The sequence below is a fragment of the Serinus canaria genome, chromosome 20 (genome assembly GCF_022539315.1).
Source record: "Serinus canaria isolate serCan28SL12 chromosome 20, serCan2020, whole genome shotgun sequence".
NCBI classification, from domain to species: Eukaryota; Metazoa; Chordata; class Aves; order Passeriformes; family Fringillidae; genus Serinus; species Serinus canaria.
Window position 1 is genome coordinate 791,507 of NC_066333.1, and position 25,558 is coordinate 817,064.

A 25,558-nucleotide genomic window follows, 5' to 3' on the forward strand; every position below is an offset into this window, starting at 1 on the left:
GGCAGGGGTGGGATGGGGCTTGCCCAGCCCAGTGGCTGTGCCAGTTCCTCCAGCAGAGCCAAGCCAAGGAGACACCTGAGACCCCCCAGCTGCTGGGAAAAGCACTTCAGAGAAATATTAGATTAGAAACTGGGAATGAAAAAAATAGCTGGGAGTGAGCTTTCATAGCTTTGATAAACCTTCTTATGGGAAAACTGAATTTGGCAGCTGGAGACAAAGCCTAGGGTTATTGGGATGGATGGATGGAGCTCAGGAGGTCCAGTCCAACATTCCTGCTGCTGAATTCAGACCACAGGGCTTTGTTCAGCCAATGCTTGAAATTCTCCAGAGAGAGAGATCCTGCCACTGCATGCCGGGGGAATAGTTCCTGCTGCTTGGTCAGAAGCTCCTCTCTTTCCATTTGTCCTGGTAGTGTCTTTCCCTGTCTCCCAGCCCACATCTCTGTCAAATCCTGGCCCCATCTTCTGCAGAGCACAAAAGGGCAATGGAGCCCTTTTCCCTCAATGTCTCCTTTTGGTCAGGTGTTCCAAACCCAGGCCATCCTGGTGGCCCTGTCTTGTGTCTCCTCTATGTTATCAACATCTCGTGGTTGGGTGGGAGGTGGAAACCAGGTGATATCATTCCAGATCCCCAAATGCCAAGGGATCACTTCCCTGCCCCACAGGCTGCCCTCCCTGCCCACAGCCTGGCTCAGCTCTCCTCCAGGACTGTGAGCTGCTCCCAAGTCCAGCACTGCTCAGAGGACCAGTACAGGGGCCCTTTGCTCTTCCAAGGCTCCTTCCCAGTGGTCAGATCTTGCAGTTCTTCTTTCCCAAGGTCCATGTCCCTGTAAATGGTGACCCTGACCTCAAGCCTGTCTGCTCCCCACAGGGTGGTATATCCCACAAACTGAAGCACATCCCCTCTCTTCCCCTGGTTTATTGGGATGGGGACCTTTTCTGTGAAGACCTTCCAGTTTTGTGGACTTTTTCCTCATTTTCCAAAGCTTCCCACCCAACCTGAGCAGCAGCAGGAGCAGCGAGGCCAAGTATGGAGCAGGGTGAGCCCCAAGGGAGAGTGGGGACCCAGCAAAGATAGGGGGGCTCCTTTGCATCAGCTGTGCCTGTGCAGGGACAGGAGCAGCCACACCCTGGCAGGGAGGATGGAAACACTGAAGAATGCCTAGAAGCTGCCTGGTGGGAAAGGCCTCAGAAGTGTTGGTGACAGCAGCTAAACAAGAGCCTGGTGTGCACAGGTGGGCAAGGAGCCAATGACACCTGGCCTGCACCAGCCATGAGGTGGCAGCAAGACCCAGGCACTGACTGTCACCTGTGCTGGGCACTGGTGAAGCACCTCCAATCCCGGGGACAGTTTTGGGCCCCTCATGGCAAGAAAGGCATTGAGCGACTGGAGTGTATCCAGAGAAGGGAACAGGGCTGGGGAAGGGGCTGGAGCACCAGGAGCAGGTAAGAGAGCTGGGAGAGCTCAGCCTGGAGAAAAGGAGACTGGGGGGAAACGTTCACTCTCCACAACTTCCTGGCAGGAGGATGGAGCTGGGTGGGGTCGGGCTGTGCTCCCAGGGAACAAGGATGACAGGAAATGGCCTCAAGTTGCACGAGGGAGGTTCAGGTTGAATATTGGGGAAATTTCTTAATGGAAGAGCGCTGTCAAGTCCTGGCACGGCTGCCCAGGACAATGGTGGAGTCCCCATCCCTGAAGGGATTTTAAAAATGTGTGGATGCTGCACTTGGGGACATGGGTTAGTGGCCTTGGCTGTGCTAGGGGAACAGATGGACTTGATGGTTTTAAAGGACTTTTCCAACCCCAATGATCCTGTGACATTGGCCTCACTCAGTGCCTGCTACCTTGCGCACAAATAGCTAATTTCTGTGATTATAAAAGCTGACAACTTCTATTTAATAACAACTTATATTTAATCAGCATTTTCAGATACACATTTTTAAAATTCAGCAAGAAAGAGAAGAGGTGTCAGTGTGTGTGCACAGAGCTCAGCCTCTGGGCTCTCCCAGGAAGGAACCTGACCCACTTTCCACGGCAGCACCTCCCAGGGCTGATGGCAGCAGAGCTCCAGAGCGAGGGATGGAGCTGCTGCTGTGTCCTGTGGAACTGAGCCTTCTCCCTGCCTGGCCCTGCTGAGCTGCCCTCTGTGGGAGCCAGGCTGCTGGGGCTCCTCTGCTGCCTGGGCAGCCCCGGGGGCAGCAGGGTGCCCCTCCCGTGCTCCCTTGCTCTGCAGGAGCAGCTGCATCAGTTAATTTGTTTGTGGTTAAACAAATTCCTTGCTGAAGCTACATATAAGGAGCTTGCAAGCCCAGAGCTCTAAATAATCCCTCCAATCCTCCTGTTTGGAATGATGCTGCTGTTGTTGCTAATAATAATTCAACCCAATTTATAGGACAATAACATTTATTTAGAGCATGAGGGATTCCACATTATACAAACCCTTAAATTTATTTTTTTCCACTGGTCCATTTCTACAACAAATACATCAGATCGACTATATAATAAAATTATTTACATTTCCAAACAACATGGGGTTTGTTTATAAACCCTCTGACTGCTATTCACATACAGTACTTAAACAACAGCACATTACATTATTTTAATACGTAAAAATGACAAGCCTGTATTCTAAATTGTTTATGAAAAGTGGAAACAAATAAATTTACAATTGTCTTCCCCTCCCTTCCATTTCATACAAACACATTACCCTAATGTGCTAACCCTGACTTCACTTTGCAAATCCAGGGGGTTTTAGAAGAACCCAGTTTTTATATCTATTTATCTGTTTTTTAGAAAAAAAAAATTATTTATTTGGAACAGTATAATATTAAAATTACTTACTGTACAGAATTTTATTTAAAAAACAAAAATCACAGCTCAAAATTGCTATTGGTAAATTCACACTCATTTACAAGTCTCATGTTTCCATGCAGTAATTTACTTGGATTTTCTTCTTTTTGACTGCATTGCACTGGCACTCGTTTCTGAAATCAAGAGAAGAAAAGAAGCATGGATATGCAGTCGGTAAGCCATTCCCCAGAGGGGCACAGATTGCCCTGCCATTGTTCCAAACTCACACCAGAGTGTGTGCTCTGGTGGATTTCCCCACACCAGGACAGACTCCTGAGCAGCTGGGGCAGCCCTGGGCCCCGAGCTGGGCACTCCTGCAAACCTCACAGGACAGCCTGGAAAGAAAAGCCAAGGGTTTGGAACTGTCCCCACGTGCTGTCCCCCACGTGCCACAGGAGGAGATGGTGCTACACAACCACTCTGCCATGCCAGCCAGCACCCCAGCTGTCTGAGCTCCTAGAAGGTCATTAGAAAATGAGTCTCTGCAGGGTACACTGAGTCACAGGAACACAGCTGATGCAGAAAGACACAAATGTTAACACCTGCAGGGCCACGGCCACAGCAGATGACATGGCCAGTGCACTTATCAAGGCACTAAGTTTCCATTTCAAAACAAAAAAAGAGTAAAGACCAAAGGCATTTACATCTTTAGATCTTTTTCAAAATGTGTTTTTGAATGTTGGCAATGTCTCTTTGGCTCTTCATAATGTTTTCCAAAAAATATTGCAGCTGTGTGCATTTTAAGAGTCAATAGGGAAAAAAATTTCCAAGCCCATCTAAAATTAGAATAGCAGCAGTACAACTCCACAGCTGTTACATGTGGAATTAGAAAAAACAATCAATGTTTCAAAATTTAACAAATTCAAAGGTACAGTAAATGCTAAAAGCAGCCCTTGCTGGAAAAGTACTCCAAAAAGGGAAAACTCCAGGACAGTACCAATTTTCAGAAGTGAAACATCTCAGCAGGCTGGACTCCAGCCTGGAGCCTTCCAAGCAGCAGGACTGATTTTGAAGTACCTTCAGCAGCAGTTGTTGCCACCCTTGTTGCTGCTCAAAGCTTTGTGTTTGGGAGGAGGAGCGGGCCAGCAGCACTCAGCTCCCGTCTCAATCCCTTGGGAGCATCAGCAGCACCTCCCAAACCCTGCACCCAGAGTGTGCCAGACACAGTGGGCAGGGCTGGCCCTCCTGTGTGTCCCCCTCTTCTCTCCCAGTGACCCTTCTGCCTCCTCCTTCCCCAGGCTTAGCCACTAAGTTCCTACTCCAGCTGGTCAAAGTCTGCTTCTTGCTCCCTGCTGATTTCTTTTTCCTAATGATGACTTTAAACAGCCTCCATCTCAAGAGGTAACTCCTCCCAGCCCCACATTCCTTTTATCATGGATTGGGGCTTTCTCAGGACACAGGTAACATAATGAGGACAGGAGCAACCAAACCAGAATAATTAAGCTCTGATTCACTAACAAAAATGTACAACAGAGCAGGCACGGGTGACCAACCAGGTGACACTCCTGCAGCCACCTCACTAATGTGCAACTTGTCCAGAGCACGTGGTTTGGCTCATTCTCCACAGCTCAGGAGCAGCTGTGTGCTCACAGGTAAGGCAGCACAGCCAGGTGTCCCCTGCAGACTGCATCCAAGTGTCCAGCAAAGCCCTTGGACACTGCGGCAGCTTCAGATGCACGACTTAAAACCCAAGCTTTTATTTACAGAGGTAAAAGAATTACACAGCCAGCACAAACCCTTGTGAGAGTTCTGGTATTACTTGAATTTGATGCACTTTCCCATTCCCACATTTTCAGAATTGGAATTGTCACTGGTTGTCATCTTTAGGTTTACCCAGCAGAGCGTGTGGGGCAGGTCACACTCTCCAGATCCCCTCAAACACAGGCAGGGATTTTACACTGGCTTCACATTTTTCAAACTTTTTTTCACAATCATGAAAGAGAATTTATTTTTACCATACAGACTCAGATTCTTCTGCACAGTCCTGCCACAAGAAGTAAATATAATTAAATTCAGCAGTCACAAAAGTGCAGAACATATAGGTCCCCTGTGTAATCTTTGGGAGTCATTGCACAATGACGTAAAGCTGGAATGCTTCTCTGAAACTCTGACAACACAATATTCTTTAGCACACACTTCAGTACCTCCAGTATGGCAATGGTGGCTGAATTCAACTTGACTTCCTCTAATAATCATTTTATATCAGTACCTCTTTGTTCTGTATATTATCTTTAAAACAGTGGTCGAATGTTGCCTCTTGACAGTCTCTCTCTACTCTCTTGTATAACTTTGGTCCGTCAGCATTTTTCTGACCCTTAAACACAAGAAGCTGACAGAATTAGCTTCAGCCTAGCACTGGGCCATGCACATCACACAAATGCTGCATAATTGTTAAACACTGTAACCTGGGTGGAAGTAAGGTACGTCAGCACCTGCTAATGTCATGGGTTAATAACTTCAGGAGTTCAGATGTTGTTGTGAAGCAGAGCTGAGGCTCTGTGCTAGCACACAGCACTCCCTGATGCTCCTGGCTGCCACCTCAGCAGCCTCTAGAGTGTGCCTGAACCATGGCATTTGACTTGGCAAGAACCGACCGTGCACTTGGGAAGACTTTCAGGCTTCAGGAAAAGGAAAATGTCACTTTTTGATCTCAGTACAGTCCTTCCAACAGCAACACATTTCTGCAAAGAGAATTCAACTAGGCAAGGTGCTGAACACTATGGTGGTGAGTGCTGCAGAAAACAAGTTCCACAGATGTACCAAGGAGGAATTCATACAGCATTTACTGCCAGTGCGGACGTCGGGAAACACTTCAACACCAGCCTGCGGCTAAATCCTTGAAACTAGAGATAAAGCACCCAAGGTGTATGAGCTGCAAACCAGCACTACGAGGCAGCTACTGCCAGGGCACACCCCTGGGGAAGCAGGCTAGGAGCTGCCCTCTCCCCAGGAAGGGGGGCTGTGCGTGTTACCTTTAGCTGTGCCGGACGCGGACGCGGGTCGCGAGGATCTCTTGCGCTGCCCGTTCTCTACAGTTTCCTGTGAAGCGGCAGAATCCTCTGTTCTTGAATTTCTTCTACTTGGAGTTTTAGACTTTTCACAATTCTCTTTTGTCTCATTACTAATAAAGTGGGACAAAACATTTCTGATGAAGTGTGAGAAGAATTATGTTTTTCTATGTAAGTCAGACAAGCTGGAGGATGGCCCGACACAGGTGCCAGTTCCGGACTATTAGCAGTGAAGACATGAAACGCTAGAGATACCAGAAGTTCTAGCAGATGAAGAATGACCTGAGTAAGCCAGAGTATAGTCCATTTCTATCAAAAATTATCAGAGGATACAGAATTGAGAAGTCCTCAAAAAGAATATTTTCAACATAAGAAGACCAAGAAATTAGATGCATTATAAATTGTCTGCTCTGTTTTCCACAGGTGCCACCATTACTGAAGTCTAGGAAAAGCAAACAGGTTACATTAGAGACTGCTGCAGTGTGGAGTGCAGAGTTGAAATTGCAGATGAACGTCAGGAGGAATTAAGAACTCTCCAGGGAGCATGCCAACTTTTGGGTTTGCTAAAAAGACTTACTCCATTAATCCAAGTGATTTCTTCACATATTAAAAAAAAGGGTTTTTTAAAACTTTATTTAGGTTTTAAAGCTTGAAGTCAAAACCCGTTGGTTTTTTTGTTTGTTTGGTTTGGTTTTTTTTTGTTTTTGTTTTTTTTTTTTTGGTAACAAAAAGCTTTTCTGCTATAAAATAATAATTTTAGGTACTGCAGAAATCTGTTTCTTGCTACTGAGAAAATAAAGGGAGTGCTACATTTTGTAATTAAAATCTTTTATTTTATCTCTCTTAGTAAACTCATACTGAGTTTTGGGTGTTTTCTTCTTAATGCATTCTTGCCAGACAATTTCTGGTGACTAAGCAGCTTCAGAAGTTTAAACCAAACTTCTCTTGTGTGAATTCAAAGGTTAGTAATTTACGAAATAAATTATTCTGTCATAATGGAAAAGAAGAAAGTTCATTTCAGGCCCTTTGGGTGACAACTTGCAGGATTTCAGGAAAGGGTGCCTAAATCAGGGACTGGAGTGAAGACACAGCACAGGGTGAGCTGTGTGTGACAGAGACCTCACTGCAGTGTCACCCTTCAGACAAGTCCTGCTTTGAGGGGAAGGACTAAAACCACACAAACTTTAGGGTTAAGTAACAGAAATCTGAAATAAAACAGTTTCTCAATGGAAGGAGAGACAAACATATTCAAGAAAAGACACAGCAGAGAAGACTATAGATTGTAGATTATCTCAGATACAAAATACTGGAATCTATTTCCCTAAAATGGAGTATAATGGGCCATCTACAAAGTGGCCCCAAACAGGTGGGTGCTTCCCAGAGAGAAGCAAACAGGCATCAGCACCCAAAGTTCAGTTAGTAAAGGTAATTTTTACAGATTCTAGTGACTAAATCCAGAGCTGGCATTGTCTTATAGGAAGCAGCACATCACTTCCCTCCTTTTATAGGAGGAAATAAAATTACTCCAAGTGAAAATATTTCTAGTGGTTTATAGGTTGCAAGGTTCCCCTAAGGTTTAAAAGGTTTTTAATTGCTTTAAATGAGAATAGGTTTAGATTAGCTGCTAGGGAGAAATTGGCATAGGTTGCCCAGAGATGCTTTTTCCATCCCTGGATATGTCCAAGGCCAGACCGGACTGGGATTGGAGCAACCTGGGATACTGGAAGGTGATCCTGCCCATGGCATGAAGGAAAGTTTTAAGGTCCCTTGCCACCCAAACCATCTGTGATTCTATCAAGGTTTGTCCTGTATGCTTCAACATACTCAAAGCTACCCACTGTATCAGCCATCACCAGACTGCAGTTTGCAGATTGCCTGCAAACTTTCCTTCTTTTCCAGTCTTGCTCAGAAAAGCATCAATCAGAAAAACCCTGAAAACGCCCTCGTGGTAATCTGGTGTGCTGGGTGAGTTTGGACATTGTCACGTAGGGCCACTTCCTTTGACTGGAGAATCTGCTCAGCTACCAGTGTCCCACCTTCAGCTTTTCAGAAAAATTCTACCCTGAAGAAAACTTGCTGTGAAATTTCAGCTTGTCTTTGAAAGACAAGTCCAAACAAAGATAGATAAGGCTAAATATTCCGTTCAGAGCTATTCCTGATCTGAGGAAATGTACTGCATTCCCTCCCTTACAAAGGAAGGCACTGTCCCATCTCCTGAGGAACCCCCCAAGGGGCTGCCCTTCTTGGCCTGCCCTAGGGGGTCACTCCATCCATGAGGGCAGCGTCCAAAACCTGGCCAAAAACCTCCCCAGGGGCTCTCACTACCAACTGAGTGAGAGCCTGGGGTGTTTAGAATCTTCCAAGTAGGTCTTGGAAATTGCATTTTCTTCTGACAGAACATAACCATTTGGAATAATATCTTTTAATTACCGAATGTCTTAACCAGGACAACGTGGAGTTTCTATCTGGCTTTCTTATCAAGTTTTGGCAGTGTTAACAAGCAAATAGAGGAAAACTGTTGAAAACAATCCTCAAGGCAGAAGAACAAACTTTTGAAAGAGTTCCTTTCAGAAAACAAAAATTCACAGGACAGCTAAGCTGCAGGCTTTGGGGGGTTAGTTTTGATTTGCTGTGCAACCATCAAGACCCTTCTAGGACGTGAAACATCCAGGCCTGAAAGGATGAGAGGAAATATTTCCCAAAGCACAGACTAAAGAAAAGGTTACCTTATATTCATTGCATTTCAGCAATGGTCTGGTATATTCAACTGGCCTGATTTCTTAGCAGGAAAAAAAAAAATGGCCAAGAAAGTGAAAAGTAGTAGCAGAGGTTGAGCAATTAAGCAAAGAGAAAGGGACTTCCTCCCATGAAAGCTGTATCTACTCTGAATCTACAAACTATCTCCTTACCTTTGACCAGCAACTACTGCAGCATTTGTCTCAAGTTCTACAAAACAAAAAGATAATTTTAAAGTCTGCTGTAGAGGTACATACCTGCTGTCAAGGCATGACTAGCTCACATTTTTCTATCACATATTAGATCTCAGGGATAAGCTTCTCTCAAAGCAAAGCAAGCCAAAATACCACACTGGGCAAGTGCTTGGTCTGATTACAGCCTTCAGGAGAATGCAATCAGCTAAGACAGGGAAAAATTCAAGCTCTGCAGAAGAAAATTATAGAGAAACTCCCTGACTACACTCTTCTCCCTTCTTAAACTTCCATTTTAGACAGCTTATTTCTACTAAATGTTCTAGGTTTTGTTAATTTTTTAAAAAGTACCATTAAAAATACCCATCTGCCTCTATTGTGAGGGTAAAATTTTGCCTTAACCCAACTGCCTCTCCCAGCAATATCTTCTAATGACAAATTTCTGAAGCCCAATTCCACTTGGACAGAATTGGAAAATATCTCAGTGGAGATGATGCAAAGAGAAGTCTGACCTGTTTTCTCTATCTCACTCAGTGATTTTGTACACACAGGTCAGGTTTCCTTTGGGGTCTTCACCTCAGTAACAGCTCTCCTTTTCAGCACATAAAATTTCATGAGGAACTGCCAGAGATTTAGGGATTAACATTGCAACGTCATGGATGAACCCCCTGTGCTTTGTCTCATTGCCCAGCTCAATTTCCCCATCAAACCTGGGGCAAGAGGGACACAAACTGAGGCTTTGCCTTTGACAGCAACTTAGCCCTTAGTTTGCTAGAGTGTGCACAGTGAATAGAGGCATTTAAAAAAGTAAGAGAATGGGCAATGTCTGTCCTCCCAGGATGAATTTGCAGTGTTGGAACATCAGCCTCTTCAGTGTAAAGGGATATAGCGCTGTCTGAGAAAAACAGATGTCTTTGGGACCAAGGAAGAAGAGACTGAGCAATGAAAGGAGTTACCTTTCTTCCCACCCAAAATTTAGACGGGGAGATTATCCAACAGCAAAAAATGGATTAGCATCAGTGCTTTCCCCAGCAGGAACCCCCAGTACAGTCACAGCAGCACAGGGCAATGAATCAGGTGCGAAAAAACAAGGGCCTATGACCACCTTTGCCTTAGTAGAAATTCAAAGAAAATAATTTCGTACGACTTTTACTTCCCGAAAATCCTATTTCCAGTCAGAGATGGCAAATAGATGGAGAGTGGCACTTCCCATAAGTAAGCCCACATCTATCTGTTTTCCCTGCTCAACCTGGGAATTACTTTTTTAAACTACCTCAGAACTGATGGTGAAACACCATGATAATAAATGGGAACACCATAAAGTCATCTGCCAGGGCTCCATTCTGAAACACTGCTGTGAGGCATTAAAAGTTGAATACAAAAAAAAAAAAGGATTGCCACTCTAAACCACAATCCCAGCACGGCATGAACATATTTCTATATTCAGAGTGGTACAATGAAAGAAACACCTTTCTTATTAGCTCAGCACAGAACTTCCAAATTCAAACTAAATGTACTGTTACAAACCCAGCCCCTCCCATCTAACACTAAATATCTAAAGCCTTTCTTGGGGACTTTTTCATTTTTTACTTGACCCCATCCTGAATCTCCCACAAGGCTCTGGAGACTTCCAAAGCACAACATAACTAGCCAAGTAAAACGATCCCAAAAGCACAAGTAATAATAAAAACCCCTACCCAACTCCCCAAATACCCGGTGTGTTAGTGACCGCTGAATATGCATTCAAACAAATACATTTTCATAAAGGATTTAGTTCACCTCTATTCTGCTTTTCCAAAGGATGATTTACCTGTTCTTTGAACAGTGCTTTCTGATGTTGCAATTGAACTTTTTTTCTGGGTTAAATGTTGAGAGGATACTAGAATAAAAGAGGAGGGAAAAAATATTATTGTCAAAGGGAGTAAAGGAGTTCCTGTTGTGTGATCAGGCTGGTACAAAATGCTCTCTCTCCCAGCTGACTTTGCCATTTACAGATGCAATATTTTTAATCTACCATCCACTTCCCTCCCACCACACACACCTCCTCTTTTAAAACAACTTTGGCAAAACTATCCCAGGCAAGTGTTCTCAAACTAGAATGAGTGATGAAATGAAGTATCATAAACAACATTTTTAAAGGTAAGAGTTTTTCAGCAGACTGTGACATTAAAGGAATTCCTAATACTTCAATAGCTTAGTCTCCTTTTTTTTAATGTTAATTTCAACAGAGATTCTGGGGGGAAATAGTATATTTTTAATGAATCAGGGCCCTCACTCTTTAAATTAAAGTGCATAATACACTCCAGAGTTGCCCTTGAAGGTCTTTGGCAATAAGATGATGACTTAACCTTTCTTAGGTTGCCAAGTAAAAAGATCAGGTGGAAAAATAATTTTTGTTGGGCTAATGCTTTCTAGTTTTCAATGTGATAGCGAACTTAGAGATAGAGAACAGGAAGACAAAAAGTCTAACATTCCTGCTTAAATAGAAGAAGGAAGACGATCACTTCCTAGAAAGCCAGAATTCCTTCTGTGAAGCTCAAAGGAAGCTTCCATCTCCCAGTGGCATGCAGCTGCCACATCCAACAGCCATGGGGAAAGTCACACTGAGGCTGAAGTTTTCAGTTCCCCTGACTTCTGTGTATTTTATCATCCATGATTTTATCTTCTGTGTCCAATTCATCTTGTAAAGCGCAACACCCACTCAGCTCACTTCAAGAGTGATAGGTTTATATCCACAGCAGATTCAATAAACTAAAAATAGCATCAAGAAATAGCACCAATGTAATGTATAAAGTCTGACAGATGCACAAATTAAAATAGCAAAGCCCAGATGTAAAGGTATTTGTTTTCAAACTGGATGCAGTTAACATTTTCATTAATTTCTCCAAAATAAGCATTTAAGTTTTTCCCTAGACAACCAGGGATTTGGTGGGGGTTGTTTTTTCTTCTGTTCTGGATGTGATTCAGAAATTTCCTTAGTGGATGAAGGTTATCCAGAGAGGAAAATAGTACTATTAGGATTAATTCAAACTATCATAATTAATTCAATAAATTGAAATAATTTACAAAAATCAAAAGTCTGTGGCAAGACTAAAGCAGAATACCAGTGTATCTACCAGGATAAAAGCAACTCTAAGTATTTGTCATTACTGATACACCCAATTTTCCTCCTTGCTTCCAACAGTTACACGAAGTTACAGAATCATATGCTCATGACAAGTTCCCCACTGAAGCAGTAAATGGAAAGTGAAATAAAACATCTGGAACTCGAATCTTGGCGAACACAAGCCTGTGTATCACTCAGCCGTTAGAAACAGAGGAGCAGCTGTCAGCCTCGGCTGCAGAGCCGGGAGAGGGAGAGCAGCCCCCGGGATTTCCCGAAGCACCCTCCCTCCCGTGTCCGCGCATCCCCGCACTCACCTGCGCTCTGCAGCAGCTCCGGGGGTGCTGCGGGCTTCTCCTCGGCCGCGGGGCCGCCGCTCTGCTCCGGGCCCCCGCCGGGGCCGCCGCCGTTGGCGCCGGGGCCCGCGGGCTCCGGGGCTGCCGGGGGGGCTCCGGCCGGAGCGGCCGCGGCCGGGAGCGCACCGGGACCGGGGGTGCTCGGGGGCGCGCCAGGGGACGCGCAGGAGGGAGCGGCTGCAGCGGGGCTGAGGCCCGAGCTGCCGGGCCCAGAAGGGCTCGGTTTTGTTACACTGGGTGCTGGAGGGGTCCCGCTTTTGTTATCGAGTTCTGCTGGGGGTTGCTCTGTTGCCAAACTATTTGGGACCGACGTTTCTAGTCCCTGACCTTCTGTTTCCCCATCCAAAGCGTACTGCTCTTCCCCCTTCTCCAGGGAGCCAGTGACCTTCTTGCACGCTTTAGTCAGCAGGAGCTGGCCAATCTTGTCTACCTTTCCCTTTCCCTTGCTGGACGAAACAGGACTGCGTCTATTCCCAGAGCCCGGGCTGCTTGTAAGCAGAGAGGAAACAACAGGTCCCGACTGGGCGGCTGGCACAGGGCACTGCTCACCCGACCCTGCCCCTTGGGAAGTCTCCTCCGGGCTGAAGTCCTTGGCTTGCTGAGCAGGAAGCTGTGAAGGAACACTGGAAGGAGCAGGAGCAGAAGAAGGCAGCTGGACGGGAGATGCCAAGGGATTCAGAACGAGCGACCTGCTGGTGGGAATACTGGACACAGAACTGGTGGATGAGGTGCTGGGAGGAGTGGGCCCAGAGGAAAACTTGATATTCTGTGGGATATGCAAAGGACCAACAACTGCCACCGACTGAGGCATCAGACTCGAGTTAGAAGTCATGGGGGCTGCTGGAATCGTGCTGGACTGAGAGCCCTTCATCACTTGGATGATTGAGGATGAATTTATAAACACAGGGGTGATGAACTGCGGCCGGGCGTTGGACTGAGCCGCCGACTGTCCCTCGGAAACCATCACTTTGCTCCCCACGTTAGGCATGGTGACAACAGTGGACACTAATGCAGACTGCAAGTGGGATGGCAGTGGAGCTGATGTATTAGCAGCAGATGTAATAGGGTTGGAAGTCACAAAAACTGTTATCTGGTTAGGAGGCAAAGGACCTGAAATAGAAGAGCTAACAGGCCTCTGCATGACTGGAGGAACGCTCTGTGCCACACTTGCATTTACTTCTCCCAGTTCTTGGTGCCCTGGATTTGGACAGGGCTCATTATTTTGAGGCAGGCTAAGTGAATTAGATGGCTCCTTGCTCAAGGATGAATCCTGCAGTGGAGGAATGACAGCTATCTTCTTTAGCTCCTCACCAGTGGGGACTATTGGCGCCATTTCAAGACCAGTCAGCCCAGGAGGCTTAATGGTCACATTAGGAGCTCCAGAATTGTCAAGAAGTTGACTTAGAGAAGTTGGTGCCTCCCTCATGGCTGGAGATACCATGGCTTTACTTTCCTCCATGACTGGGAGCTTACTGCTGTCTAAGGCTTGCCCATCTTTTTTTGCCTGTTCCTCAGGAACCAGCACTTTCATTTCTGGAGTAGGGGCACCTTTCAATTCCATACTGGGCTGGTCCTTGCCACCTAGGGCACCTTGTGCACTTTGACTCTCAGCATCTTGAGGCCCACTAAGGCTTTCCTTATTGTCTTCAGGAATGCCAGTAGCAGCAGGTACAGAAACTGTGGGATTCTGGTTACTTAGCATGGAGTTATTTTGAAAACTTGTAGTCACAGGTGTCGGCAAAGAAGAGGGACTAGCCATCATATTTCTCTGCAGTTCCACGTTCTGCAAGAGAGATGGATTCTGCTGAGTTGTCAATGATAATTTAGCTGCTTTTGAATTCTGTCTGCCAGGGCTTGGTGTAGTTTTCCTGCTGGATCCAGGACTGGACCTTCGACTATTGCTTGGGCTTGCTCTCTTTGTTCCTCCGGCGCTGGTTTGTTTGCCCGAATTAATGACCACACCTTCCAATTTGTGTGACTGTGAGGCAGTAAAACTGGACTGATTGTTAATTGTGAGATTTGATGGGGCTTGTCCAATGGCCTTTAAAGTAGTGGGATTCAGACCCTGCTGATCAAATCCTCTATTGAGATTAGGCCTGGGAGGTAAAGGAATATTGATCTGGGGAGGGAACAGACCAGCAATAGAGGCATTGAGCCTCTCTGGAGACAGGCTGATTTCTGAGGGCTCTGTGCTGGGGGGACGGTTATTAGGAGTCTGAGGGTAATATGGCCGTGGGCTCGCTCTGTTTGGGGTTTTAGGCCTTGACGTTTGTGATGGGGCAGCAACATTTGGAAAATGGTGTGTAAGAGCACTAGGCAGAGAACTAGACTGCTGCTGGGGACTTGCACCTTGGGCAGCTGAATGTGGGGATGGCCCAGGCTTGGGTCCTGTCATCATTAACTGGTTCTGTGAAACTACTAAATGAGATGTCATATTATTCTGAGCTCCTGATGTTGGAGGGCCCTCAACTCCACCTCCTTCTGGAAGAGAGGACACTGCTGACACCTCTCTGAGGGGTGAGCTGGAAGGATTCTGTACGTTATCTGGATAAACCATTTTTCTTGCATTATTTCCCAGAGGAGGGTTGCCTGGCAGGGCCATCCTCTGTTTGTCAGGAGAGGGAGGCACGGGCCCAGGCCCCTGGAGGTTCACCATCACTGGCATGTTCCCGCTCTGCTGAATTGGCATCCGCTGGGCATCCAGGTTCAGGGGGCCCCTGGCGGGGTGAACCCCCTGGGGCACAGGCAGCCTGACTGATTTGGGATCCTGCTGCATCATCAGCATCATCATCATCTGCTGCTGCTGCGGTGTCTGGGGGGGTGCCTGGCCTTGCTGCGGGGCGGGCTGGGGCTGCTGCTGCTGCTGCTGGGGCTGCTGTGTGTGTGGCATGAGTTGAGGGGGCATCTGCTGAAGTGGCCTTTGCTCCACTGGCTGAGATGGATAACCTGAGGCAACAGATGACACATGGTTAAAACCAACCAAAGATCAGAGGGAGCAGAATTTCTGTAACAAACAGGATTGGATAGAAAGTACAGCCTGGAGCCTGCTTATCTTGGATGAGAGCCACACTAACAAAACAGGCTTTACAAGCAAAGCCAAAGATTTTAGTTAATTCATAAAAATAGTTTAACTTAATGTATGACTTGCATGAGATTTAACTGGAGATCTCTTAGTGTGTTGTATCAGCTACTAACCCAAGTTCACACCACCTGACAAGTCTCTGCAACTGCCCATGGGCTTCCTTTCACTGGCAAATGCAGAGCTGGGCTTTCTCTAGTTATTACTCCTTAAAACTAACTTCAGAATTTGACAACCCTCAAGAGTCATGCACCAGCACACCGGCCACAAATCTGACATTGTCTTGAGTATAAAGTAGAATCTGCCATGTGTTACTTGGCCAAAAACACGCTAAGAATTCCTCGTGTGGTTTATAATATAAATCCTATTGTGGACTTAAGGTTTAACCCTCTCTACATGCAAATGATCATTCCAACTACAACCACTGTTTCTTCTCAAAAATCAGTTATTTGTCAATGCTAAACTTTTAAGACATCAGTCTGTGCTACAGCTAGAAATACGACTTTTTTTATCAGTTATGTTACTGCTGAATAATGCTGCAGTACTCAGTATGTTATTTGCAGGATGATAAATGAGAATGGGGCCACCTCTTCAATTGGAGCTAACCCAAAGAAAACACTTAAACAGTGGTACCAATTACTTACTAGGAGAAAAAAAACGTTTGAAATTGAATGTGTGATAGCATAAACAAAATAGAACTGTTGCAACATTCAGATAATCACAGAAAAATCCTACTACCTGGTGGCCTACTTGCAAAATCGGAGAGTTTAGGGCCTGACTTCTCTAAACTCATTCCTTGGTCTCCAGACATCGATGACTGATCACTCTCCTCCAGGCCAGCTGGGCGTGATTCTGAAGAACTGAAAGAAAAATAATTGCAATTACGAGCCAGCCCCCACATCAGTGTTTGATTTCTGCTTCTATAACTAAGTACTCAAGTAATTAATTCCCAGGACACCCCACAGACCTGGAACAACCCACTGAAACGCCTCTGATGTAACTTGCATGACTAGAACACACACACCAGGTCTGTGCATAGTCACTGCCTTAGGTACTACTGAAAAGAAAACAAGTTGCCTGGTGTTCTGTTGATCTTAAACATTCAATTCAACTGTGAATCTGAGCTTTAGAACTAACAGTACGCCAGTGGAGATTTCAAACAATAGAGCTACATATATTTTAACTAAAGTAAACAGGCTTTCCTATGACATCTGTATGGATAAGCAAGTGCCATGTATAGATGCAATTTTAATCTATTTTTATGGTAGCACCTTTTCTTCCAGTATTACACCCAGAAGTGATTCATTCAGGATATCCAAGACCTTTGATAACATCACAGCACGAGTGCACTGACATGTCAGGCACTGCAGCCACCCTCCAGAGCATGGACCTGTGTGGTACTGGGGCACTGTAAGTGATCACATGCTAGTCTGGGTTGGAAGGGACCTTAAAGCCCATTTCATTCCATCCCTTTCCACTATCCCAAACTGCTCCAAGCCCTCTCCAACCTGGCCCTGGACACTTCCAGGGATGGAGCAGCCACAGCTTCTCTGGGCACCCTGCACCCGGGCCTGCCCACCCTCCCAGGAACAATTCCCTCCCAATATCCCATCCATCCCTGCCCTCTGGCAGTGGGAAGCCATTCCCTGTGTCCTGTCCCTCCATCCCTTGTCCCTAGTCCCTCTCTACCTCTCCTGGAGCCCCTTTAGGCACTGGAAGGGGCTCCAAGGTCTCCCTGGAGCCTCCTCTTCTCCAGGTGAAAACCCCCAGTTCTCCCAGCCTGTCCCAGAGATGAGAGACTCTAGCCCTTGGAGCATCTCTGCGATCTCCTCTGGACTCTCTCCACAAGGAGTGTCCTCCTTGTGCCCCAGGGCTGGGGCAGCTCTGCAGGTGGATCTCACCTGAGTGGGGCAGAATCCTCCCAGCCCTGCTGCCCACCCTGGGGATCAGCCCAGGACTCAGTGGGGTTCTGGGCTGTGAGTGCACATTGCTGGCTCACAGTTCCTCATCCATCAGCACCCCCAAGACCTGCTTCTGAGGAATGTGATTCTCCAGGAGACTCTCTAAGACAATTTAAAATTGTCCAGACTCAATGCCCAATACTTGGACTAAATCAAGACAGCTTTTGCAGACTCAGAAAAACCCCAAGTTTCTATATTGAACAATATATATGGCCAGAGGATGTAAAATAATGAGGGATGAGAGCAGAAGAACTTAAATGCTTATCACCTTCATGAATATGTGAAGGTTACAGGAAGTTCTATGTAGGAAAAGCTCTGAGCTAAAATTAAAGACATCCAAAAAAGCACACTGCCAATAAAGAGAGGCAGAATCATGGAGAAATGCCATTGACAAAAGTAACACTTTCAGCAAAATATGAATTTGAAATACATAATGGTGGGGAGATAAATCCTACTCCCATTTACTTGAGAATAACTGTTTCTGGCTTCTGTACAGCTGACACTAAGCTGTAGACACCCATGGAGACACCCTGGCCTGCCCTAATGTTCTATCAGCTACCTAATCAATACTCAAAAAGCAGCATGTGACTGGAAATCCCTGAATTTTTGTGGGTCAAAACTGGAGAGAACACACACCAAGAGAGAAGAAAGGTGAAAATAGGGCAAACAGAACTGTTCCAGCCACTGCTGCTGAGGGCAGGTACTGCCAAGGAAAGCACCTGGAGTGCAATGCTGCGTGTTATCCAGCAAACCACCAATTTTTGTGAGAGAGGGGGTGTAGGATTACATCCTCCACCAATAAATTTGATGAAAACTGGAAAAATGCAGAGATATGTCCAGAGCATTATATTAACAGCCACAAGTGAACAAAAATTCTGGCAGCAAAATCACCCAGAAGAGCTGCAGCCTTTGGTGCAGGTGCCAGCTACGTGAACTGAAATAATAGCTAAAATTGTCAATGCTATCTCAAATTTGTAAATTTTGCTATTTATTTACAATGGTAGGAAATTAAAAATGCTACATTTTTTATTTAATTATTGAATTATTATTATAATTTAATTAAAGTTCAGCTCGAAGCTGATACACAGTACCACAGCACAGAAAAGTCTAAGCCAAAAAACAAAACTGGTGCACAGTGGATCCTTAGCAAACACCTCCTGCCAGATGGATCTGTGCAAATCTGGCAGAACAGACCCGAGCTTGGTTTGCCAGCAAAGAGCAGCAATGGTAAAAAAGTCTGCTTCTGTCATTGCTGGAAAATTTAAACATCAACTGAATCTCAAATGAGGCTGAAATTCACTGGGCATGTTTAGCAACAACCACTCATGAAAAATAACCAGAATATGAATAGCAAGATGTTTGTGTGAGGGACAAAATATTCCATATTTATTCTTCTTTTCTATTGCTCTAGATGTGAAAAATATGAGAGTAACTGCACACCTGGTACAGTCTGGATGGTCATCAGCAGTACCTCTGCTCTACCAGCTGCACTCTGAAGTACAACCTTCAGACAAAATCCCTCATCAGAGCAGAGAGAGAACTCCAGGAAAACCCAAACCAACCACACCAAAGAAGGTGGCAGCTGGGTCACAAGGAGAGCAAAGCTAAAATGACAGGTGTGGCAGCCCCAGCCCTGCCCAGGAGCAGCAGCTCTGGAAGTAGAGAGGCTCCTCCCCTGCTGCTGAGCGAGGGCATTTCCCAGCTCTGCCAGGGCCTGGCACCCCAGAGCTGCAGTGAAACCCTCGGAGTCTGGCTGGGAAAAGCCTTTTCGTCCTGCAGTGCTGTCACCACCTGCACTGGACACTGCAACCTGAATGGCAGCACTGGCAGTGACCTCCCACAGTGGATTATTTCTGTTCCACCAGTGCACAGGATGCTCATGGTCTGTGCACAGGGGAACATGAAACAACTGCTTGTTTGGGCACGGATTTAATTGAATTAACCAGCCTGTTTTACCCACATGCCCACTGCATCTAGCACCTTGTTCCTCAGTTTACATCCCATTACCCTCACTCTCCAGGTTCAGCACACAGATGCAAACACTTTTAAACAACCAAAATGTCCTGGGTTTCATTCCAGTGCAAAGTTGCTCAATTAAGCAAACTCTTGAAACTATTTTAGACTCAGCTGAATAAACTCTTTCAATAGCTCACTTATCCTATTTACATTACAACGTGACTGCAATCCATATTCCTAATTGTACTTTTGTTACTATGTTATTATTACTCAAAAATATTTCTTTTTAGTGTCTTTATCAAATTAGCTGCATTTCCAGACATGGTTTGCTGCTCTGAATTCTAAAATTTCTGAGGAAGAATGACAGAGAGGAAGCTGAGATGAAAAGCATCCTATTTGCTTCTGATGCAAGAGAAAGTGATCCAAATTGGATTTCATTCCTGCCAATTCCAAGGAATTGGAATGCTTGCCCAACAATGGGAGGGAATCTGAGAGTGAGGGAGGCAGGAAAGTATTACAGCCAGCTTTCACTGCACTCTCCCTCTTTTTGCTGGAGAATAAACTCAGGAACTTTTGAAACAGCTCCCTTCTTAGTGCTTCTGCAAGGATCAAGTATTGATTTAGTCCACGTGGAACCAAAATGCTCATCCATACCAGAACAACATTCTGGTTCCTTTATTAATTTGATTAAAAACCTTATTTAGGAGCTGGAATTGAGCTGTCATAGCTCATTAGAAAAGCTGTAATTGAGACTTCTACTGTGAAAACTTTTTAATAAGCAAATAGTCTTGAGAGGCTTTGCAATTTCAGAGGAAGAGCTTTATAGACACTTTTATTGATATTCCCAGGCCACATTGAGGCTGGGTGCTCATCAGTAAGACCAATGAAAACAAAATCATAAGAAGAGTTTACTTTAATTGTTGGATTTTTTTTCAGGAGGTGGTGCCAACTCATCTGCTCCCTCTGAAGGCTCTGTCACTTCCACAGCAACGCACTTGCTACAGCAGTGGTTACCAGTGTTTTATTGGAATCTCTTTGGACTGAAGAAAGTGGTGTCTGTTAGGTTTCTAAGTCACTCCAGAAGCTGCAGACTGGCCACAGACTTGGTGCTGGCCAAGTTACTTTACCCAGGTTTCCATATCTGGCCCCAGATTGTGTCCTCCTCCAGCTGTAATCTGAGATGACTCAGCAGCAGAGAGGACCTGACAAGCCATACCATGACTGTACACAACTATACAGGAGAGGCTTGAAAAGCTTTGTTCCAAGGCCTATTAAATTAGCATGCTTTGCTTTACCTTACAGCATTTCTGCATTTTATTTTTGTACTAGTTAAGCCAACTAATGATTGTCACAAAAGATCACTTGCTATAGATGATGTGAGTTTTTCAATCCACAATTAAAATGTCCATGAGATTATTCATTCCACCTTCACAAAAGAATCTTGACACTGCAGAAAATGCAGGCTGGGGCTACACACTGAATAACCAAGGGAAAAGTTAAAATACTGAACATTTTGCTTAGTACTTGATGCCAGCCTCTCTTTGCACTGAACTGAACATGTGTCCCTAGGAAAGGCAGCATAAATTTCAGGTTAAAAACATGATTATTCAAAGGGGCCAGACTGGTGGAACCAGAGGCACACCAGAATCTTCATGTGCTATTGCCATCTTTTTGTTTGGTTGTAAGAATTTAACTTTGATCTTTAAATATTTCTCTGTTATAATTTTCTATGCAATTTTTTTTCATTTTTCCCCGACTGAAAACAATCCCCCCAAGTACCATCAGGTGGATTCCTGTTAATGCCCCATGGGCTCGTCTGAAGCATCAGGGTAATTAAATAAAGCATATCTGCCTTCACCATTTGAGCTGAAAAATGGCACAGCAGCAACAGCTACCACCCTTTGTTGGGTGACAGTGAACTGTCAATGGGAAATGCTTACAGGACAGCTGGCCAAGAAAGAACACACTGGCCAAAGAAGGAAGAGATTCTGCAACCTTGTATTTTCACTAAAAAGACACATTCATTCATGATCTTTCAATCTTTTCCACTGGCCTCCTCCCTCTCAAGAGCTGTAGGTTTTTTTTTTTCCTTCCTAATCTCTGCTAGGCCAGGAAGACCAGCACTGCTTGGATTTGTAATCTCACACCCAGAAAGGACCACATTCTTCCTTCTAAATTCTAGCTGCTGCTTCAACTAAGAGAGAAGTCCAGCTCAATTCCAGGCAGACATGTGTCAGGATATGCACATGATTCAGAAAATAACCCCCCAAAATCTGTCCTGAACATGTTTTATAAAGGCTTCTAGTTCTTCTGAACATACTTCCCACCCTTTGATCGTGGCTGTCAAGACTGCTTAAAAAAGGCAGCCTCCTCTTCCAAGGACTGTGGCACCACAGGCCACATGCTAAACCTCCTTCACCCAGTAAAGGTAAGGAACAATGCTGGTAGAATTGGGTTTTATAACTGAGTTTGGATATTTGCATGTTATTTTTAATCTTGAACAAACATTCCAATGACCAGCTCTTGAGAGAAACTGCTACAACACGAATAAAATACAAGTCCTTTCTCACCCATTACTTGCTGATAAAATATTGACAAGATGCCTGTGGGAGTTTCTTCATGCCCCTTATAAAAAACACTGTAATATTAAACCTACGTTGTTTGCTCTAGCTGTTGATTATTTTTCTTCTTCCTTGGAGGCTTCTTCTTCTTTGGCTTGTTGGCATTCTGGTTATTCTGTTTGTTGTTCACACCAAAGTGCCCTGCTGAGATATCGCTCTGGAGTAGGTTAACCAAGAGCGGACTCGTGAGCGTCACATCTTTATTGACAGGAAACACAGGGTTCTGCCCACAGGAAACCTGATTCCCGTTGGGAGTTCCACTAAACCCCGTGTTGAAAGGCAGCCCATGGCCAGAGAAATGACTCCCTGAAGCATTGCTGTTTCCTTGCATTCCTTGCATATGAGAAGGCACCATGTTTGGCTGCTGCACAGGAACCTCAGGTAACATCTGTGTCAAGTTCCCATCATTGTTTGTGGTGGTCGCAGCATCTCCAAGTTGCTGAGAGATGTGAGGACCAGGTCCAGTGGGTCTTAAAACTTGCCCTTGAATTCCCATCACCTGAGAAGGATTCCCATTCACAGGACCCTGCTGAGCCATCATCTGCCCAGTGAACTGCACCATGTTTCCTTGCATGTTTGGGGTTGGTCCTCTCATCAGTTGAGCTGGCCCCGTCATAACGTTGGACTGGTTTTGAGTACTAAAAGGCTGTTTATTTCCTTGCATCTGAGTGGTCATCATCTGCTCCATCATTGAATTTTGCTGTAGCAAGACCTGGCCCTGAGGTCCCATCATCTGATTGTGTGTGGACATCATCTGCTGTCCCTGCTGGGGAATCATCTGTTTGGGCGGGGTCATCCTCTGGGGAGAGGGACCAAGATTTTGGTTTTGGGGTGTCACCATCATTTGGCCTTGTGGCATGAGCTGAGTTCGAGAAAGTATCATCTGGTTTTGAGGGTTCAGTGATCCCTGAGCCTGAATGTTCACCATCTGTCCTTGAGAGGACACGATTTGCTGATGCATCCCGATAAGCTGGGACTGTGGTCCTTGCTGAGGCTGTCCCTGCATATTGCCCATGTTAACTTGTGGCACCCCACTAGCACCAGCCTGCTGGTTGTTCATATTTCCATGAAGTCCCATTAGATTGGTCTGCATCATATTTGGTGGGCCATGTGCTGCTTGCATCTGAGTTTGAGGAGGTCCAGACCCTTGGCCGCCTTAAGAAAATAAAAAGAAAATACCAGTAAGAAACTAATTGGAGTGGTGCAAGAGTTTTCACACCTTTAAATGTCGAGTACTCCAACATTGCTTTCCTCCCTTTTCCAATAAACTGGCATATCTCATATATTTGCAGTCCTGGGATACAAAGTTTGATGCTATAGATACATGTTAGTTGTCAAAACAGAACATCATACATCTCAAACACTTGGACTGGTACATCCCCTGTATCCCACTGCAGAAGACAGAAGAGAAACTTAATTTCAGTTGTTATCTGCACCTAAGTTTGAAAATCCTCAATAATGTCACCTAACTCCGCAGAGTAATCCATTACCAAAATGAGCTTCAAACCCTGAGGATACTTTATAATGGGTTAAAGAATAAATGCACACAGAGTACTGATGAAATGACATCATCAGGGTATCCATAATCCAGCCAAAAGACTAATAATTGAGTTGTGAAATGGAGGGAGATGCGTGTGAATTAAAGATTTAATTTTCACACTTTAAGAAGACATCACAAATTTTTGAAGAAAGTAATAAATAATCTTTTCAAAGCAGAAGGAGATTATATTGCTATGCTGCTTCTAAGATAATTACACTTTTTTTTTCTGGACAAGAAGTTCCTTTTGTGTTGTCATCTTTATTACCCCTTGCTTCCAAATTTCAGTGCTACCTTCCATTCAATTTCTCAACAGCTGCTTCTGAAGCCCAGACTCACAGTCCACATCAATAATAGTTAAACTTTGAGAAACATGAGCAGCCTTATGCTTTTCTTTTCCCTATCCAGCACTACACCCAGACTGCTGCTGCACTCCAGCCAGCAGCTCCCAGTTAGTGGCCGAAGTTTCATGGTTTGGGACCTGTGTGACACAGGAAAAGGCATCATGTGTTCAAATGGAGAACGGCAAAGGCCCCCCTGCAGGAAGGCCCCCCTGCAGTCAGACCTGTGTGCTGCACGCTCTGGCTGGCTGGCAGCTGCGGTGCTCCGCTGTTCCCTGGTGTTGCTGGAGCTGTGGAGGGCACCTGGCCCTGCAGGAAGTTCTGGTTAGCCTGGCCTGCAGGGAACCCCGGGGGCAGCCGCTTGGGCAGTCCTGAACACGAGAATTTCCTGGTTAGTTAGTATGGGAAATGGGAAGGGAAAAAATAGACAAAATCTATAATTGGAGAATACCTTTGAGTCTGTGCTGTCATATGACAGGTTTAGGCAGAAATTGTTTTTTGCCAATATACAAAATCCACTGAAGACATTTATAGGTCTTACCTCTGCAACAATTCTAACAAATTACTATGACTAATTTCAAACTATAATTAAAGTACAAAACCTACTACCCAGAGAAGGTGAAAAGTCCATATTTGACCTTATAGAAACTAGAAATTAGTGTGGTTTGTTGCTTTCTGCTCTACTGCATCTCTTAGCACGCCCTTAACTTATTCAATATACACAAACAGAAATAACTAGTATTCTTGTTAGTGATGTGCTCCTCTCACCAACTCTGACACACCAGGCACGCACTCCTTATCAGTGCTGCTGTGTGCACACACTCAAACGGTCTTTTCACTCCAGAGTGGGCTGAGGAACCTCGCAGTTCAGTACGTCGAGACCTGCTGCTCATTCAAGTAACTCTGCTATCCCTGCTGCAAGAGCAAGGAATTCTTTGAGGCCCTCATGTGGCACAATACCCACACTCTGGCACATCCCAACATCACTGCTGCCCTGGGCAGCAAAGAAAAACCTCCCCTCTACCTGCCACTGTGAGCAGCAGTGTGGATGGATTTAAGAGAACCCACTGTTTAACTCACTGTCCGCACAATGCCTCAGATTTGAAGCAACCCTGCCCACTGCCCCCTTTATTTTCCTGACCCAGTGCCAGAATGTGACTTCAATTCCTTCTGCAGCTACAGCTTTCCTGCACACCTAATTTTACTGCTTGTGCTAATTACCTGGTCCTAGGTTGTAATTAATATTTCAAGATAATCAAGTCTATAGGCCAAACACCAAATATATCTGCAAATACAGAAACAGACTTATTGAAGCACCACATCACTGGACTCCAGCTTTGGGTCTGCTAAACTTTTTGGGATGTTTTTCACATAGGAATACTTGAACTGGGAAAAAAATAAAGTGTTAGCTTGGCCTATTCCAAATCTAATATAAATTCCAATTTGCTAAATTGGCTGTGTGAAACGCAAGTGTTTGAATGCATTCATTTACATCAAACCCTTAAATGTAAGGTGGCTTAAAAATGGAAAGATCTATAATGACAAATTAACATATAAATTGCAACAAAGAATGAGCATGCACAGAAGTCAGGCAAAAATCTCAGCAGTGGGAGCAACACAGCTTTGCTGAAACCAAGGAATTCTGTCCTAAAAATCACCTGAGTATACAGCTCACAGCAGGACTGTTGATTTAGCAATAAGGTCTAAAATAAGACCTGGTGCGACCTTTAACTCAAAAAATTTGAGGTTTATTTGTAGTAGGTTTAGTTAGGAAGCAGAACACGGAGATTATACTGGCTAAAGGTCATGGCTAAGATTT

General features: G+C 45.0%; 1 protein-coding gene across 3 annotated transcripts in view; it reads right to left on the reverse strand.

The window, feature by feature from the left end:
- Nucleotides 1-2,385: 2,385 nt before the first annotated feature.
- The window catches only part of NCOA6 (nuclear receptor coactivator 6), a 43,762-nt gene continuing 20,589 nt past the window's right edge, over nt 2,386-25,558 (reverse strand). Inside the window, exons 9-16 of one of the 3 annotated variants that reach the window (XM_050982009.1) lie at nt 23,964-24,110; nt 21,897-23,016; nt 16,062-16,183; nt 12,206-15,190; nt 10,596-10,664; nt 8,768-8,804; nt 5,823-5,971; nt 2,386-2,984 (exon numbers count right to left, since the gene is read on the reverse strand). In XM_050982009.1, the coding sequence (XP_050837966.1) occupies nt 2,938-2,984; nt 5,823-5,971; nt 8,768-8,804; nt 10,596-10,664; nt 12,206-15,190; nt 16,062-16,183; nt 21,897-23,016; nt 23,964-24,110 (4,676 nt within the window). In that variant the 3' untranslated portion in view covers nt 2,386-2,937. Of the gene's footprint in view, nt 5,694-5,822; nt 6,301-8,767; nt 8,805-10,595; nt 10,665-12,205; nt 15,191-16,061; nt 16,184-21,896; nt 23,017-23,963; nt 24,111-25,558 lie in introns of those variants that run through there. The other 2 variants (XM_050982010.1, XM_050982011.1) reach the window with 2 other exon arrangements.